The sequence below is a fragment of the Panulirus ornatus genome, chromosome 36 (genome assembly GCF_036320965.1).
Source record: "Panulirus ornatus isolate Po-2019 chromosome 36, ASM3632096v1, whole genome shotgun sequence".
Classification (NCBI taxonomy): Eukaryota; Metazoa; Arthropoda; class Malacostraca; order Decapoda; family Palinuridae; genus Panulirus; species Panulirus ornatus.
Genome location: NC_092259.1, coordinates 13,353,779 through 13,373,040, shown reverse-complemented (window position 1 = coordinate 13,373,040; position 19,262 = coordinate 13,353,779). Strand labels below are relative to the sequence as shown.

General features: G+C 37.0%; 1 protein-coding gene across 8 annotated transcripts in view; it reads left to right on the top strand.

Moving 5' to 3' along the window:
- Window positions 1-216: 216 nt before the first annotated feature.
- The window catches only part of LOC139760372 (WD repeat, SAM and U-box domain-containing protein 1-like), a 48,093-nt gene continuing 29,047 nt past the window's right edge, over window positions 217-19,262 (top strand). For 3 of the 8 annotated variants that reach the window (XM_071683463.1, XM_071683462.1, XM_071683460.1), the window contains exons 1-5: window positions 217-328; window positions 9,473-9,541; window positions 13,523-13,675; window positions 15,783-15,954; window positions 18,572-18,717. In XM_071683463.1, coding sequence (XP_071539564.1) covers window positions 306-328; window positions 9,473-9,541; window positions 13,523-13,675; window positions 15,783-15,954; window positions 18,572-18,717 — 563 coding nt within the window. In that variant the 5' untranslated portion in view covers window positions 217-305. Of the gene's footprint in view, window positions 329-384; window positions 875-9,472; window positions 9,542-13,522; window positions 13,676-15,782; window positions 15,955-18,571; window positions 18,718-19,262 lie in introns of those variants that run through there. The other 5 variants (XR_011715329.1, XR_011715328.1, XM_071683464.1 and 2 more) reach the window with 4 other exon arrangements.

Below are 19,262 nucleotides of genomic sequence, written 5' to 3'. Positions count from 1 at the left end.
TATGCTTTAGGTATAAGTTGTTTATGAAAAGATTTTCTGTTGAATTAAGACCAAGTTATACAACGTAATATGGACATCAAATATGGATGCAAGGTTGACGAAATTCTTGCCAGCAATGTTCTCAGCGCCATCTGTACGTCGTGTACAGCATGACGGACACACTATGAGGTGCCAGTTTGTATATTAGTAAATATGACTGTTGTGTCTTGGTAAATAATACCCTTGACTAACACTAGTGTAAACATTCCAGGGGGAGTAATAACATATAAGTGAAGTATAGGGATTGTAAACTAACTGGCACTTCTATGACGAACTTTTTGAAATACAAGTAAGTCAAATAGTTAAATGTTGGCATATGTTGCAGTTTTCGGAATTTGCTGCGATGTAGCATGTAGTTTTTTCAGAATATGTGTGATATACCAAGTAGTAACAGTTGTGAAGTTAGGCCAGAGTATATTCATTATTGGTATTTAGGTAATTAGTGTGCCGCATGAAGTATTGAAAGTTGTAATAAAATGTTTTGTAGTGGTTAAGTTTTTGGGCAAAATGGGCAGTCTCACGTGAAGGGCACCACAGATCGTAAATTGTGGAAATGATAGAAAAGCATATCAATAGACTTAATACTTAGTAGAAGTGATTTGAAAGGGTTGTGATGAGATATAATGTCAGGAAATAATTCCTCATTAATAAGATGATTAGGGAAGGACGATAAGCTCAGGGAATATGAGTTATCATAATGGGTGACGCAGATGGAAATCAACAAAATTTATAAAGAAAATCCAATATGCCGTATTAGATGATATTAGACCTAAGTACTGATGTCATATTCGAGATGTACCAAAGAAATGCAGTCAGTACTGTTTTCTTCCTTGTGGTAAATAGAAATGCATTTGCTTCATCAGTAGGGTAACTTATTAATTTGACTTTGCCTTTTTGATAACTCAGGATATAGATTGAAGGCAAAATATTACTTTAGAGCTATCATTGTAATACCTTATGGATATGGATGTAATTGATATAAGTGAACTCCTTATATATATTAGAAGTGGTTTAAACTGGTAGTGCATGATATGAATTTTTTATTGTACATTATTAGATGAGTGATGTTGGGTAATGGAGGGAAGATCAGGGAAATGGAGAGGTTGATTAATGCATTAAAGCTCATGAAATTATAGAAATCAACAGAACCCATGAAAAACTCACCTAACCTCCCTTTGCAGTCAAGATTTGCAGTAGAAATATACAAATGTGATTATAGTGTGCTGCTGTAGACTGTCCAGCATAACCGATTGATGATGGAGAGGATGGATGACAGTGCTGTTGGCTGTCATGTATTGTCTGTTTATATATGTTTTTTGGTAATTAACATGATGGTGAAATCTCTACTTTCCTTTCCTTTTACTTTTTATTTCACCTGAGTTGGTGTTTGACTTGGGCATGTTTTGCTTGTGCCATGTTGGTCATTTAAAGATAGAAGAAAGGGTGCTTGTCAGGTAATATGAGATGTTGGTAAAAGTTGAATATGTAATGGGTTTGGTAATGCTTGATGATGGTGGTGATAATTGATGCAAGTCAAGTGGTAAGTAGAGTAATACTGGATAGTTGTTAGCTGTTATTTGAAATATGTTGTAGTGATTAATGATGGTCAGATGGTAGGTGAAGGTGTTAATTACATGACATGTAGGTGGTGGAAGTTGGTGATTGATACAGGAATTTGGCAGGGTACTCTCATGGTGTATATATTCTCCATTGCCAACAAAAAATGTGTCAGTTTTTCTCAGTTTGCCATGGAAAAATTGCATTTGAAAACTTAGATGTTAAATGAAAAATTTAATCAGTGCAAGGATGATCATCAGAGGTGAAGTGCATTGAAGCATTTCATTAATGTGAGAATGGTCAATAAGATTTGATATAATGCATAATGAAAACATAATTTTTGTGTGTAATAGACTTGTGTCATTATTTACATGATACTAATAATGAGAAGATTCCAAATTTCCTCAGTTTTGTTAAGATTCATTCCTGATATGGACTTTGGAACTCTCTCTTGAAATGTCCTCATATATCTTTAAACTGGGTAGTAAGAGATGGTGATACTAATTACTGAAAAAATTCTGGCTTTAGATTGTATTGTTAGATGCTAATATGTGGTTATGGACAGCTTGTAGTTGCTGATGGTGAATAATTGACAAGCTGTCATTGATGACAGTAGATGAAAGCAAGATTTTGGTGGGATTGGAGAAATGATTGGTGGTGCACAGGTAGTAATAAATGTTGATGATAGGTTATCAACATTTGGTAGGTGTTACATGGTAATTTTAGTCAGATGGAAGGATGAAAGTAGGTGGTACAGCCTATCCTTAAGCAAAGAGACTGCTGTAACCCCACGAGCTGTCGCCCCATTGCTCTCACCCTTGCTATCTCCAGTCTTTGAAACTCTTTAACTCTGTTTCTCAAACACTTAGAATCTCATTCTTTAACTCTGTTTCTCAAACACTTAGAATCTCATTGCCTACTATCAAATCAGCATATGTATTTTGCAGTGCTTGGTTTGATGGTAATTTCTCCTTTGTGAATCATCTCTGGTTCTTCTCTCTTTTGGATTGTGGTGAAATTATAGTTGTAGCCCTTAACATCTTTAAAGCATTTGACAGGATATGGAATAAGTCTGTGCTTTCTAAAGTCCCTTCTTTTAGTTTCCCTGTTTTTATCTCTTCTCCAATGCATGGTTTCTTCTCAGGACTTACCATTCCAATAGTCATCAATGGAGCTACATTCCCCTTCAATCCTATCAGTAGTGTTGTTCTTCAGGGTTCTGTCCTATCACCTACTCTCTTCTCTCAGGAAAGGATCTTCTACTATTAACCTTATTCATTGATACGTTGATGATTCTGCTTAACATACCTCTACTCACTTTTCCGTCCATTCTCCCTATAATACTTGTTCTCTTTCTCGTGTTGATCATATTTTGTTTCTCACTGTGGACCTGTGCAGCATTTTGGTTTAGATAAGCAGTAACTTAATGAAATATGGTTGTGCTAAAATATAGTTTTTTCCCATATCTCATTCTAATAATCATTTGTTTCCTTCTGTTTGATTTTGCAACACTACAATTCATCCTTGTAATAATATAAACAAACATGTTTGACATCATCATATCCAACACTCACTCTTGGAAACCCCCCATAGTCATCATCACAAAGTTTCCTTCCCAAAAGCTGGGAGTTTTGTACAGGTTCCATAGTTATTTTTCATATAAGCAGCTGTTTCACATTTACAAGAGTTTAATTCACCCAGTTATTGAATACTGCCTGCACATATAGGTTGGCTAACCTTCCACCTCTCTGTTAACTTAGAGTAAATTCAAAAGCATTGATTGAGATGGTCATAATTGGATCATGTTATTTGCCCATGGCATGTCAGTCACTAATTAAAAAGTACTGATGGTGGGTGCTGCACAGATTACTAGTAGGAATGGCAGTACTGAACTGGTAATTAGTTATATCAAGTAATGGTAGCTGCAAGACAGATGCTGGTGTGTGGTGATTGATCAGGGAATGTCAAGGACAGATGATGGATAATTAAGATGAAAGAAAAGATTTTAGGGAGCAGTGGTAGTTCCAGGTGAAGCAAGTCATAATCAATACTTGCATGAGAAGTTAGGCTGTCATGGCTGAATTAGTAATAGCATTCTTCTTGAAGGATATAAAGAGAGTGGTGGAATGTAGATAGCCAGCACTGTATTCAGTAAATGAAGGATATTTAGTATGTAGATGGCATTTATGAAAATATAGTGACAGTTTTGAATGTTGGTTGATGAGGTTTTCTTGATATATGTGTGTATTCAGAATATTTGGGTCTTGAATATTTTCTTTTTTGGTCTGAATTTGCATAGATCTTTTTAGATTAATCATGTGTCCATGCTGGGCATTGGCAGGAAAATAGTCACCCTGTAGACCTTAACAATGTGGTGACATGATACCCATCTGATTATGCTACCTGTATCATCATTGAATCTGTCTTAATTGTTAAGACTAAGAACCTTAATTTGTCCCTAGGGTAAGGGAGATGTGTGGAAATAAAAAGTGTGGTTGAGAGAGCAGAAGAGGGTGTGTGAAATGGTTTTCATATATGGAGAGAATGAGTGAGGGAAGATTGATAAAGGGGATAAATGTGTTAGAGGTGAAGGGAACAAGGAAAAGTGGGACGTATGTATATACATGTGTATGGGGGGGGGGGGGTTGGGCCATTTCTTTCGTCTGTTTCCTTGCGCTACCTCGCAAACGCGGGAGACAGCGACAAAGTATAAAAAAAAAAAAAAAAAAAATCCTCCCCTCTCTCTTTTTTTTTTTTTTTTCCAAAGGAAGGAACAGAGAAGGGGGCTGGATGAGGATGTTTCCTCAGAGGCCCAGTCCTCTGTTCTTAACGCTACCTCGCAAACGCGGGAGACAGCGACAAAGTATAAAAAAAAAAAAAAAAAAAAAAAAAAAAAAATATATATATATATATATATACACGTGTGTCGTAGAAGGCGACTAAAAGGGGAGGGAGCGGGGGGCTGGAAATCCTCCCCTCTCATTTTTTTTAATTTTCCAAAAGAAGGAACAGAGAATTGGGCCAGGTGAGGGTATTCCCTCAAAGGCCCAGGCCTCTGTTCTTAACGCTACCTCGCTAATGCGGGACATGGCGAATAGTTTGAAAGAAAGAAAGAAATGTTTTGTTCATGAAGTTTTTATGTAATTTATGATATATATTATAATGTAAGTGTACAGTTTCTGCACATAATATTGGTGTATTGCATTTATATTGGATGTATTGTGTGTACATAGTGCATGTACATATGTGTATATACAGTCAAGTGTACTTGTAGGGTGTTTATGTGTTTGTGTTTTTGATGTATGTGCAGTATTGTGCTTGCGTAATAGTTACTTATATACTGAAAATGAGCATATCTTAACCTGTTTGGTGAGTGAATAGCCATATGTGATTACGTGTTTGTCCATTTGTTGACCACTTGATTCATTTTTTTTTTCTTTCACACAACTTTTCTGACTACTCTTGCTTTGTTTGTGTATCTTATAGCTGATTAAATTTTTCATGTCAAAGAAGTTTTCATTATTGTCATAATTAGATTAGTTGAGAAACTTGAGGATTGCATTCATGCTATCCCTTCCTTAAAGCTTAGCTATTGGACCTTGTTTATCAAACCGAAATACCCGTTTAAGAGGGGAAACTAAATCATCGGTGCATACTTTAGTTTTGTTTTCATTTTTGTGCTAAATATTTTCTGAACATTTCTCTGTCTGTGTTTGAAGACAGTTTTGACATGCACCATTATAGAATATATTGTTTCAGAAAGTTAGCCTAATACTGTTTTATTTTGATAGACTGTGTACTACATCAACTTCTACATCCCTCTCACTTGTAGATTCCTATAACTCTTTCCCCTGTACAAAGATAGTTTTTGCTTGGCTTGTTATCACTGTGCCCCATCATAACACTATATTTTGTTGGGTTCAATTTTACTTACTACATACCATATGTGACTAATGCATAAGCTTCTTCAGACTTTCTGTTGAGTGTCATGTATTTGAGTAATCCATATTTTTTAAGTGTTTCCCATTTTAGAAAGTTAAAAAAAATACAAGGAGGGGAGGATTTCTGGCCCCCCGCTCCCGTCCCCTCTAGTCGCCTTCTACGACACGCGAGGAATGCGTAGGAAGTATTCTTTCACCCCTATCCCCAGGGTTGGGCCATTTCTTTCGTCTGTTTCCTTGTGCTACCTCGCAAACGCGGGAGACAGCGACAAAGCAAAAAAAAAAAAAAAAAAAAAAAATATTTTTTAAAACTGTAGTATTATCTGCAAACATTTTTATGATTTGAGGCCTTCTGTCATCAATTTTAATCCAGTTTGAAAAGCCAACTCCAGGATTTGACCTTAGCTTCTCACCTTCTGGTAGTTTGTGTCCACCTAATGGCCAGGGTCAGAAACATTTTTACAGTCCAGAAAGGCTTCCAAATCCACCACCACTATTGATTTGGAAGAACATTACATCTTTTCAAAATTGCATCTTAAGCCTCCTGCTGTGTCCTCTAATTGTACTTGTTTTCCGATTTCAGAGAACTGCTTACAATTAGTTGTATCAGATTAGTTCAGAAACTTGAAAGTTGTAGTTAAACCTGTCATCATGCTTTTACATCTCTTTTGGTGTGGGCATTGTCATAGCCATCAACTTCTGTCTGTAAATTCCAAATTTCAGCTGCAAAATATGTTGTCTTTGTGTTTTTTTGTGTTATTTTGTTTATGGTAGGATGGTTGTTCCCAGACTCCACCTGCAAGTGGTAACACCTCGAGTGAAAAGTCTCCTTTGAAGAGACTGTATCATCGTCACTGGCCAGAAAGAACTACAGCATCTTTATGGACCCTCTCACCCCCATAGGGTCCCACCTTACTCTGCTCCCATATAGAGTAGATGCTTGAAATTACAGGAGACCCATAAAAGGGGTCCTGGGATTGCATGACAACTAATTGTGGTTAAGTATTGGCTTGGTTATTTAAATTTGTTGTTTCCTGATAGGGGTATATGTGCAATTTTGGTTATGTAATTAGATGTGTATGAAGTTGTATGTGTGAATGTAATTTTGTTTGTTTATGTGTATACATATATGAGTGTGCCAGTACTTTAATTTGAGCTTTTTAAGTCCATCAGGATGAGTATAGATACAGTATACATAAGACTTATGTGTAGAATGAGGCAGAAGGTAGAATTGAGTGAATATTGATTGATGCATTATTGTGGGTTTGGGCAGAGAAGGTCTCTCATGAATTATGTGTAGCTCTAGCTATTGGAGTGACGTCATGAGAAGGGCATTGATTCCCCAGGCCCCAGTGTGGTGCGTGAACACCTGATTCTTATAGCTCACCCACTTGTCTTTGTCCACACCTCCACAAGTCTGCCACAACATATAGGTAATTATTTAGCATTTTTATGTTTACAGTAGTTAGTATTTCCAATTTGATTTTTATGATTAATGTGGCCGTGGACTGAAACGCAGATGACCACTGTAGGAAGCTTATAATTTATGTGTTCCATTTTTTTGTGTTTTGGTTTACATATAAGCTATATCTTGGATGAAGATTTACTTGATTAGGGTTATTGTATGCTGGTTTACAGTTTATAGAAGGTTACCTTCAAAGTCTCTTGCTTGAATACATAGCTAATGAAATTCACACCAACCTAAAACAAAATGCTGGTAGCTCTGACTATCATCTCCCATGAGACTAAGTACAAGAATCTTCATTCAAGAGGGGGACAAGTGATGTAGTGCCCAGACTTTATCAAAACACTATTGTAGAACAATTGTAAAGTGAAGTAAACCATATAGTTGTCAGCTTCAAAATTTCCCTCAAGTACAGGAAAGATGATAATCAAAATAGTTACAGTATATATCAGATGCAAATTAGAGTAAGCATATGTAGTTTTGTCGTCCTGCTTGAGATGTATGAATCTTCTGGAGGGAGTCCAGCAGAGGCAACAAAATGTGTTGATGGTATGGAGTTAGGTTTCATGTAGAAGATAGCGGCCATGGATAAGTCCACAGTAAGAGAGTGAATGAAAAGGGGAGACATGGTTACAACTTTCAGATTTGTCAAATTTATGTATGGAGCAGTTATTTGAATTACTTATGAACTGATCAGTTACAGAACACCATTACAGCTTCAGCATGAAAAAATCCAAGAAAGATGTGCAGAAATACTTCTGTAGTAATAAGTTATTAGAAGAATGGAACAATCTAAATGAAGAAACATTGAATACAGAAAGCACTAGATGTTCAAGAAATACTGTAATATAAAAGAGAGGTGTAAGTTCCCTTCCCTTGTGCACAAGTAGGTAATTCATTTATTCATTTTTAGGTACCCAGGACTTCTTTCTAAGAAAGGGTCTTGGTGTTACACTTGATCTCTTTCCAGGGGCTCCTGCAGCCAGGTGCTGTGCTACTTCCAGTGGCAGGGAAAGATGGACTCTTTTGGAATGATAAAGCCTCACGAAAAGCTGCTTTTTACTCGCAGTTTAATCTCTTTGAGTCTAAGTTCAGTAACACCACAAGTAGGTAACTAAATACACTTACAGACTTTTATGTATACATGTATTTTTTATTCATACATGCTTCCCATTTCCCGCTTGAGCAAGGTAGCGTTAAGAACAGATGACAGAGCTGTAGAGGGAATAATCATCACTTGGTTCCTGGCTCTGTTCTTTCTTTTAGAAAGTGGTACAGAAAGGGCTCTCACCCATCTTAGTCACCTTCTATGACATGCAGGGAATACATGGGCAGTATTCTTTCTCCCCTATCCATGATCTACATGCATATAGATGATTATATTCTTGTTCATATTCACATAAAAAGGACACACATATGCATTTATATCATACCATAGTGCTACTTTTTCTGTTTGGGATTGATTACAGATCCTTTGATTCTCTATTATAGATAAATGTAGATTGGAGTCTAAAGAACATTAGAAATGTAAGTAGTCCCCTCCTTAAGTAGTACTACTTAAAATAGTTTCATTTTAAAGTAGTTGAGAAATTTGGGCAGTGACTTGGTTAAGGTAGTATCTGGTCCAGCTTTAATTAGTTGTGCAACATATTTCATTACTAACTTTTAATTATGAAAACAAAGCAAATGAGAATCCTGAAAGAAAAATGAAATGAAATTTAAAAGAGAATGATAAGTTTTTCTGGAAGGAAGTGCATACATACGTATGAGTACCATCAATGAGATTTTACCAGAATGGCGTAAGTGTGTAGCACAGTCCACATCTTGATTGTTGAATTTCTCTGTGTCTTTCTGCAGCGACATCCTTCAAATAATTATCTTTTAGGTTTATCAGGGATTGACTTCAGTCTCAAGTCCAAATGATTCTTTTTTCTTCTAGTATTGCATTAAATTGTGTCTCAAGTATTTTTTGCAGGACACTCATAGAATTTTGTCTGATTGCTTTTAGGTGTGTTTTTAGGGATTATTCCAGATATGTTTATTTTGTATCTTCCTTGATGAGATACTTTAATATTTATGACATTAAGTAAATAGGCATGAAAATACAGAGATGAAGTCATAAGAGAAAATTAAGCAAGGATAGAGAAATTTAGTTAAGTTTATAGGCTATTGTAGAATCTGAGAATGCATGGTATTTCACAGAATGCTTCTGGATTGTAGAATATGACTGAATAGAAGAATCATTGGGTGATTGGGCAGTAACTACTTTCTTCTCCCACGGTACTATGTTTCTTTTTTTTCACAGTGACTGACATGGCACTGACAGAACATGTCCCAATTATGGTTGTCTTTGGTGAAAGGAATGCAGTCTAGGGCACTGATGCTATTTGGTCTCCTATGAATGCTTCCATGAGCAGTGTACTGAATAAAAAGTGTGTTATTATGAATGCTTATCAGTTTTATTCAACAGGAATTGGTACCGTATGGAAGGGGTCGATGACAAAGACCACTTCAGGGACCTGGAACTAATTAGAGAAAGGTAATAAATTGAATTGATATTTGTATATCCATATTTTCCAAGTTTTTCCCTTGAATGCTACAGCATCTTCGGTTGTCAAGTTGACCACTTGTGGCTTTCCTTAAACTTTTGCATGCTTAAATTGTGGATTTAGAGGACTGTAATTTTATGACCTTTCTTGATATGAAGTATTGATTTGTGATATGAAATTGGTATAGTCCCTGTTGTAATGTATCAAAAGTACAGCCTTCTTTACTTAAAACAGTTACAGCTGTTGACTGGTGATAAAAATCCAATAATCTTTTGTTTTGGCTTAGAGTTCTGGGTATGGTACCTCACATAACCATAACTTAATATTTGTGTTCTGTCAGTATATTGTTGTTGTTATTATTATTATTTTTTTTTTACATTATTACATTATTACATGACAACTAGAGACTGAGTGTGAACGAATGGGGCCTTTGTTGTCTTTTCCTAGCACTACCTCGCACACATGAGGAGGGAGGGGGTTGTTATTTCATGTGTGGCGAGGTGGCGATGGGAATGAATAAAGGCAGACAGTATGAATTATGTACATGTGTATATATGTCTGTGTGTGTATAGATATATGTATATGTTGAGATGTATAGGTATGTATATTTGCGTGTGTGGACGTGTGTGTATATATATGTGTATGTAGGTAGGTTGGGCCATTCTTTCGTCTGTTTCCTTGCACTACCTCGCTAACGCGGGAGACAGCGACAAAGCAAAATAAATGAAATTTTTTCTTTTTTACATACTATTTGCCATTTCCCGCATTAGCAAGGTAGTGTTAAGAAGAGAGGACTGAGCCTTTGAAGAAATATCCTCACTTGGCCCCCTTCTTAGTTCCTTCTTTTGGAAAATTTGGCTGCTTCTTGTACCCTGGTTTAGTCCATTAACAGCACATCACCCCCTGTACGCCAATTCATTCTATCCCTTGCATGTTTTGCACCCTCCTATATGTTCAGCCCCATAACCCTGAAGGCATCTTTCACTCCATTCATACACGTCCTCCTAGATTTTCTCCGTTTCCTTGTTTCCTCACTTCTGACATGTATAGATATTCTCTTAGTTATCCTTTTATCTCTCATCTTCTTCTTATGTCCAAACTGTTTCAACGCAGCCTCTTCACCCCTCTAATATATATTCTTAGTACCCTTTCTCTCTCTTATCTTATCATTTCTTATTTCTTCAACCCTCCTTGTACCACATATTCCCCTCAAACATTTCATTCCAGCACATTCGTCCCATCCTTTGCATTTTTGTCTTTGGCCCTTGCCTCACATCCATATAGCAACAACATTGACCTTGCACCCAAGACCTTTGCCTCCTCACTCACCTTATCGCTGACTTGAGCTCCCATTATTCCACTAGCTGTCAAATTCACTCTTAGTAATCTTGATTAACACTCCACCTCCTCCAAGATGTTTTCATTTAAACTGACATTTGAAATAACCTCCCCTTTCAGTGCTGAACCAAATAACCATGCTTTTATTCACATTTGCTCTCAATGTTCTCCTTTCACACACTATCCCAAACTCAGGAACCAGCTTCTTCAGTTTTTACTCAAATCTGCTACCAGTGTCATATCATCAGAAAACAATGCTAGACTCACCTTTCAGGCCTCTCAACACCAAGTCGACTGCATAACCTCTCTTTTCAGTGCTGAACCAAATAACCATGCTTTTATTCACATTTGCTCTCAATGGTCACCTTTCACACACTCTCCCAGACTCAGGAACCAGCTTCCACAGTTTTTCACTCAAATCTGTGACCAATGCCATATCATCAGGAAACAACACTTGACTCACCTTGCAGGACCCCCAACACCAAGTAGACTGCATACCTGCTCCTCCGTTTAAGACTTGAATTCACCTCCTTCACTACCCTATCTGTAGATTAAACAGCCATGGTGACCTTACACACCCCTTACATAGACCCACCAACACCTGGAACCACACACCTTCCTCTCTCTCCACGTGCACACATGCCTTACTCTGTTGATGAAATTTCCTCACTGCTTCTAAAAGCTTTCCTCCCGCACTATATATTTACAGCACCTTCCACAAACCATCCTCCATAAATGCTACTTGAAAAATCCTTCTCTTTCTGCAAGTATTACTCACTCACATTCTTCAAACAAATACTTGTTCCACACATCCTCAACCATTCATGAAACCACATTGATTTTCCCTAGTCATGACTCTGTGAGCTATCAGCCACCCTCTCAATCACCACTTATCCATATAGCTTACCTGGTGCAATCAGTAGACTAATACTTCGGTAATTTGAACACTCACTTTTGTCCCCCTTGCCTTTATACAGTGGCATTACACGTACATTCCACCAATCTTTAGTCACCTCATCAAGATCCATACATGTGCTGAAAACCCTAACTAACCAAACAACATCAAAGTCATCTTCTTTCTTAGACATTGAATCAGTACCATCTACTTTTGCCGCCTTGCTACATTTTATCTTATTCAATTCAAGGTTTTTGCCACTTCTTCTCTTTTCACCAAACCACTTGCTATGACTCTGATCACTTCACATACCTCCCCAACCCAGATACCATACTTCTGCCACCCTCTCATCAAGCACAGTCAACTGGCCTTCAAAGTACCCCATCTCTTCTTCACTGCCTTTTACCATTTCCCTATTTTCCCCTCTCACTGAAGTTTTCATTTTTTTTCCCCCACACTATTAACCCCCTTCCAAAACATGTTCTTCCTGAAATTTGCCATCATTTTCAACCTTTGCACCTTCCTCTTGACCTGCTGAGCTTTCTCTAGTATATCTTTCAACCACTCGCACTCCATCCCAGTAAATGATGCTCATACATCTCTCTTTTATCTTTTACTAGTAACTTTGCTTTGTGACCCCACAACTCACTCCTCTTTCTCACTTACCTATGTACTACTCATTTCTCTTGCACTTGCCAGCACTGCTTCTTTAAATACCTCCCATTTCTCACCTAGTTTTGTTTGTAATTCTACTACCAGTGTCTTCTGGTATTTCTTCACACAAGTCTCTTTTTTCAAGCTCACTCCTTTCACCACCATCCTTTCTCCCACTTCATCTCCATTTTTCCCAAAACATCTGCTATTTTTCACCCAAGCCTCCACCAGGTAATGGTCAGACATCCCACCAACTGCTACTATCAGCACATTCACATCTAAGAGTCTCTGTTTCACCTGCCAGTTAATCAGTATGTAATCCAATGATGCCAGCTTACCCATGTATACTTGGGTATGTCCATCTTTTTAAACTAACTAAGTATTCCCAGTCATCAGTCCTTTTTTAGTACACAAATCCACAAACTGTACACCATTGCCATTCATTGTACTTGATACCCCTTGCATTCAAATTTTACCATCAACTGCTGCAGTACTCACCTTTGCACTTAAATTACCCATTACAGAAGCATTAATAATCACTCATTTCTTGTAATCTATTTTCATTTTTACCCACATCAAAAATGGTCATAAAGATCACTGTGGTTGTTCTCAGAGGAATAAGAGCAGCTTGTCATTCTAGTGTTAAAGGAGAGGGATGTATGCAATATATATCCTGCTAATGATCACAGTACATTTTATAAAGAATATGCAAGTAATGGAGATCCACTAGATTTGTTGAAAACATTTACCAAAAAGGTTCTTGTTTGTTTATCTTTCGTACAGATTATATAAATTGAATTCTTTAAATGTTTTAGTTAATAATCTACTTCTTGAATTGTGTAATTTTGCTTATGTTTTCTTAGTTTTTCTGCTGTATACATGTAGGTATTAAATTACTTAAAGAAATAACATTTATTCTTTAAGAATGATACTGAATGGCACTTTTTGCTGATTAGAATGTGATAACCAAACTAACTAATTTTAAGAATATAGATATATTTTCATTTAATGTAACATAATTTTTTTTATACTTTGAATCTTCATGTAGTAAAACAAAAATATCTTTAATGAGAATTGATTGCAGGTTTACCATGAACAGAAATCGAGGTAAAAATGGGAATAGTGGTGATGGAGATGGAGCAATGAAACCTTCCCCTGTGTGCACCATAAAGGACCACACCAATGATGTTACTAGCGTGGATTTTGCTGGCCGGTCTCTGCTTGCCACTGGATCATCGTAAGTTGTCTCTGCAATGACATTTAAGTTTTCAGTATACTTCTTAAATTATGTATTGATAATAATGTCTGATGTCTGACTTTGGATGTTCATGATTCCTGTAGCTTTAGTCACTGTTTGATTGAATGCAGTTGTTGCCCCTTTCAGTGAGTTTGTACCATTTGTTATCTAAGATGTGAAATAATTCAGTATGGTCCTCTGGAGTATTGAGGAGTGAATTCTTGTGTTTTTTAATTCATTGGAGTGTTGATGAATGGACTGCCACGTTACTGAAGGTTATTTGTCTTCACTATTTTTCCCTTTTTCAAGGGATTAGAATCTTTTAAATACACAAGGCAGCACAAATCATTCATTTCATTTACTTTATCCCATATTGACCTACATGAGTATTAAAATGCTATTTATGTTTGTAGTGAAAGAGGAAGATAAAGGTATGATGAATTGAAATACAGTTTCTTCATATAAGCCATTTTTTGTTTTGACTGGAAAGTTGTTAAAGTGACATTGGATACCCACGTATGGGTCAGAGGAGTGGTAGGGAAAGGAAAAGCATTAATGTTTGCTGTGGTAAGTAATGATTGCTATGTATCATCTTGCTGAAAGATTTTGTCCAGATTGATGAGAATTAATTTCATTTTTCAAAAGTATTTTTCTTTATGTGATTCTACTTGATTATATCTGGCGAATACCTGTTTTTGTGCTTTTTAGTTGGGATATACGATTCTTTTGCTCAGTGGGCACTTTTTAAACCGGGGTGTTGCCTAGAATCACAGGTTGACCACACAGTGTGTATTCTGTTGTGGACATATTTTTCCCACCTGGTCTGCACTGTCTTTAGAGGCCACCCTCATGATCCTGTGAACTTGTATGAGGCAGAAAAGTTTCTCATACTTAAAAGAATATGACCTGTACTGCAGTAATGTTAAACATAGGAATTAGTTTCCCAAATTCCTTTTCATGATGTCTTCATACTAGTAAGTTCAAGAATGATTGGATGTGTACTGCTTGTGGTTTTCTTCAGCCTGAAAAATCTTAGGTGTAAAATATCAAATGAATACAGTTTTCAAGTATTACCACTTCAGAGGATTTTTTTTTGTATGCTTGATTGCTGTTTCCCCTTTTAGCAATGTAGTGGCAGGAACAGAAGAAAGGCCATATCCGCTTACATTCTTTCTCTAGCTGTCAAGTGTAATGCACCGAAACCATATTTCCTTATCCACAACCAGGCCTTACAGAACCTCCATGGTTTACCCCAAATGCTACACATACTCTGGTTCAGTTCATTGACAGCACATCGACCCCTGTATACCACATCTTTCCAATTCACTCTATCCCATGCATGCCTTTCACCCTCCTGCATGTTCTGCCCCTGATTGCTCAAAATCTGTTTCACTTCATCCTTCTATCTCTAATTTGGTCTCTCCATTCCCCTTGTTCCCTCCACTTCTGACTTGTATTTCTTCTTTCCTCACTCATTCTCTCATTTAAACCACATCCTCCTGCTGGCACAAACTATCAATAGAATGTAAGAAAAATTTCATTCATTCATTCAAACTATTCGCCATTTCCCGCATTAGCGAGGTAGCGTTAAGAACAGAGGACTGGACCTTTGAGGGAATACCCTCACCTGGCCCAACTCTCTGTTCCTTCTTTTGGAAAATTAAAAAAAAACGAGAGGGGAGGATTTCCAGCCCCCTGCTGGAAAATACTAATTTTTTTTTTTTTTTTTTTTTTCATACTATTCGCTATTTCCCGCGATAGCGAGGTAGCGTTAAGAACAGAGGACTGGGCCTTTGAGGGAATATCCTCACCTGGACCTCTCCTCTGTTCCTTCTTTTGGAAAAAAAAAAAAAACGAGAGGGGAGGATTTCCAGCCCCCCGCTCCCTTCCCTTTTAGTCGCCTTCTACGACACGCAGGGAATACGTGGGAAGTATTCTTTCTCCCCTATCCCCAGGGAATACTAAAAATACTAAAGACTATTTAATGCCTTGGGTGATATTTTCCACAAGCCCAAAGATTGCTTCTTGTGATTAATAATGAATTTCTCATAGAAGCAGTTATTGGAAGAAAAGTGAATGTATACTATTATAAATTCTTTGATTTCAGAGACAAGAGTGTGCGTGTGTATAAGTGGCAGGTTGGAGATGCATTTATTGAAGTTAGTTACTCACCACTTCTGGGACACACATATGGTATCAACTGTGTGTGCTTCTCTCCTTTTGGAACTAAATTAGCTTCTGCCTCAACTGATGGCTCAACAATCTTATGGGATGTAAAGGTGAGGGTATTGGTGTCATGATTGCACATACATCATCAGCACTTGAAGATGATGGGATCTGAATGTAAATATGCCAGTTTTTTGAGTATGGATGCACTCTTCCGTAGAGTGTGTATAGTATGTCTCAAACTTTTTGTCACAATGCAGAAACTTATGTTGTTCACAAAATTTTTTTAGCTGTTTCAGAATATTATTCGGAATAACATCTTTCCAACTACAGTGAATATCTTCATTTAATATTGTGCTTGTTGTTCGCTGATGATACAGCGCTGGTGGCTGATTCATGTGAGAAAGTGCAGAAGCTGGTGACTGAGTTTGGTAAAGTGTGTGAAAGAAGAAAGTTAAGAGTAAATGTGAATAAGAGCAAGGTTATTAGGTACAGTAGGGTTGAGGGTCAAGTCAATTGGGAGGTGAGTTTGAATGGAGAAAAACTGGAGGAAGTGAAGTGTTTTAGATATCTGGGAGTGGATCTGGCAGCGGATGGAAACATGGAAGCGGAAGTGGATCATAGGGTGGGGGAGGGGGCGAAAATTCTGGGAGCCTTGAAGAATGTGTGGAAGTCGAGAACATTATCTCGGAAAGCAAAAATGGGTATGTTTGAAGGAATAGTGGTTCCAACAATGTTGTATGGTTGCGAGGCGTGCACTATAGATAGAGTTGTGCGCAGGAGGATGGATGTGCTGGAAATGAGATGTTTGAGGACAATGTGTGGTGTGAGGTGGTTTGATCAAGTAAGTAACGTAAGGGTAAGAGAGATGTGTGGAAATAAAAAGAGCATGGTTGAGAGAGCAGAAGAGGGTGTTTTGAAATGGTTTGGTCACATGGAGAGAATGAGTGAGGAAAGATTGACCAAGAGGATATATGTGTCGGAGGTGGAGGGAACGAGGAGAAGAGGGAGACCAAATTGGAGGTGGAAAGATGGAGTGAAAAAGATTTTGTGTGATCGGGGCCTGAACATGCAGGAGGGTGAAAGGAGGGCAAGGAATAGAGTGAATTGGAGCGATGTGGTATACCGGGGTTGACGTGCTGTCAGTGGATTGAATCAAGGCATGTGAAGCGTTTGGGGTAAACCATGGAAAGCTGTGTAGGTATGTATATTTGCGTGTGTGGACGTATGTATATACATGTGTATGGGGGTGGGTTGGGCCATTTCTTTCGTCTGTTTCCTTGTGCTACCTCGCAAACGCAGGAGACAGCGACAAAGCAAAAAAAAAAAAAAAAAAAAAAAAAAATATTGTGCTTATGTAAAAATTGAAACTTTGACTAGATATAAAGTAACATTACCTGTGTAGATGAAGTTACATTATGATACTGACTAGCAGCATTGGAAAGTAGATTTTTTTGTGAGATAAATCTTTAATTCTAATTATTGTGGCAGAATTGATATTGGGTAATGATATTTGCGTTATGTGTTCATGATATACACATTCATTTGATAAATGTTTCACTTTTGAGAAGTAGTAAGTCATAGGATTAAGGTATAACACTTCTCAGGTTGCTTTGACATTTATGAAATTCAATTCTACTAGCAGAATGGCAAATGTACCCCAGGAAAATAGGCCTTCTTGCCTTTTGGTAGCCTTTGGTGCAGGGTTTGGGGACCTAGTTTTGCATTATGAATTTCCACAAAAGTTTCATATCAGAATGCGCTTTATTTACTCCATGGAAATGGGATCAAAGTTAATGATAATACTGGTGTATATATATATATATAAATGGATAGATAGATGGATGATTCTTATGTTAGAATGATAAGAAATTATGCTCACTAAGGAATTTAGAGAGTTCCCTGACTAGGTTTAGATTCAGGGATTTGGTAAACATTTAGGCATTATCAGAAACATAGCCTTTGTGTTGAATATTGGTTTTTGTATGTTAGATGAAACTGATACTGCTGATTTATCTTGTAAAAGGTCAGGAATTTACTTTATTTCTTAGTTTCTTTTTTCTTGCTGTTATTGGACTGAATTACAACAGAGGTGGTCAGGATAAACCATGGAATAGTCTGTTGGGCCTGGCAGTGAATGGTGGGCTGTGGTTCTAGTGCATTATACATGACAGCTAGGGAATTGATGTGTGTTAATGAGATAATTTTTTTTTTCCGAGAGTGCTGAATAGCTTTAGAAGCTCCAGTGTTTGGCTTATAAGCCTAAATTTTATAATCCAATCCAATCCAACCATTTTTTTTCTGTTCTTTACACTACCATGCTAAGGCAGGAGAAGCAGTTGTGTATGAAATTAAGAATGATTTATATTTATCATATCAGAAAGCTGACACTCATTTTTTAAGCAAACAGAGCAGTAGTTCCCATATATCCTCATGAATAGGTTCTTCGCACCATCTCTTTTTAGAAAAGTTGATGTTTTTTGCTTTTCTAGGTAATCTCCATGGACTGCTAAGTGGTCTTATGTAGTTGACTTCTTTTTAGATATTTTTATTGGTTTTCATTATTGGTTTTGAGACCGTCATTATTTACCCATAATAGTCTTACCCATAATAGTGATTCAGTTACTGAAGATGGAATTTGAAGAATGGTAATAAAGCACTTCTTTGATTACACAGTAGAAAGAGAGAGAGGAACAAATATTTTGGCAGTTTATCCAATTTTACCAACAGACTGGAGATCAGCTGTGTTCTCTGCATCCAGCAAGTGATGCTGCAGTACGTGTTTGTGCCTTCTCTCCAAACTCTGCCCTGTTAGCTACAGGTGGAGATGATGACATGGCGGGTATATGGGATGTTTCCACTCTTTCTTTGCTAAGGTATGACATGCATTATTAAGTTTTTAATTTTTTCCCATGAATGTTAGACTTTGTTGAAATATTTTTTCCATTATATCATGTGTCTTGGATCTATTGATTAGGTTTTGAATGCCTTTTCGTTACATTAGTTCTGTGTTTGGAGGCTTATGGTTTTATTTCAGATTATTATTCATACGTACTTTTCAAGCACATTTTGAAATTATTTTACTTTTCAGTGATTGGAATTGGATTTGGTTATGAATTTTATTTTTAGTGAATGGTGTTGGATTTGGTTTGGTATGTTCAAATGTTTTCTCATCTCACTGTAATTTGGTTTACATTATAGTTGTAAACTTTTTCTACATTTGCAGTTGTAAATTCCTGTAACTTCATAATATAGTAATTTTGTGAATATAGATACCAGTAGTTTCCTTGCGCTACCTCGCAAATGCGGGAGACAGCGACAAAGCAAAAAATAAAAAGAAAAGATACCAGTAGTATTTGGAGCTTTTCATCAGATGAATATATTTTTTGTTACTGTATTTTTTTGTATTTAAAGTACTTCC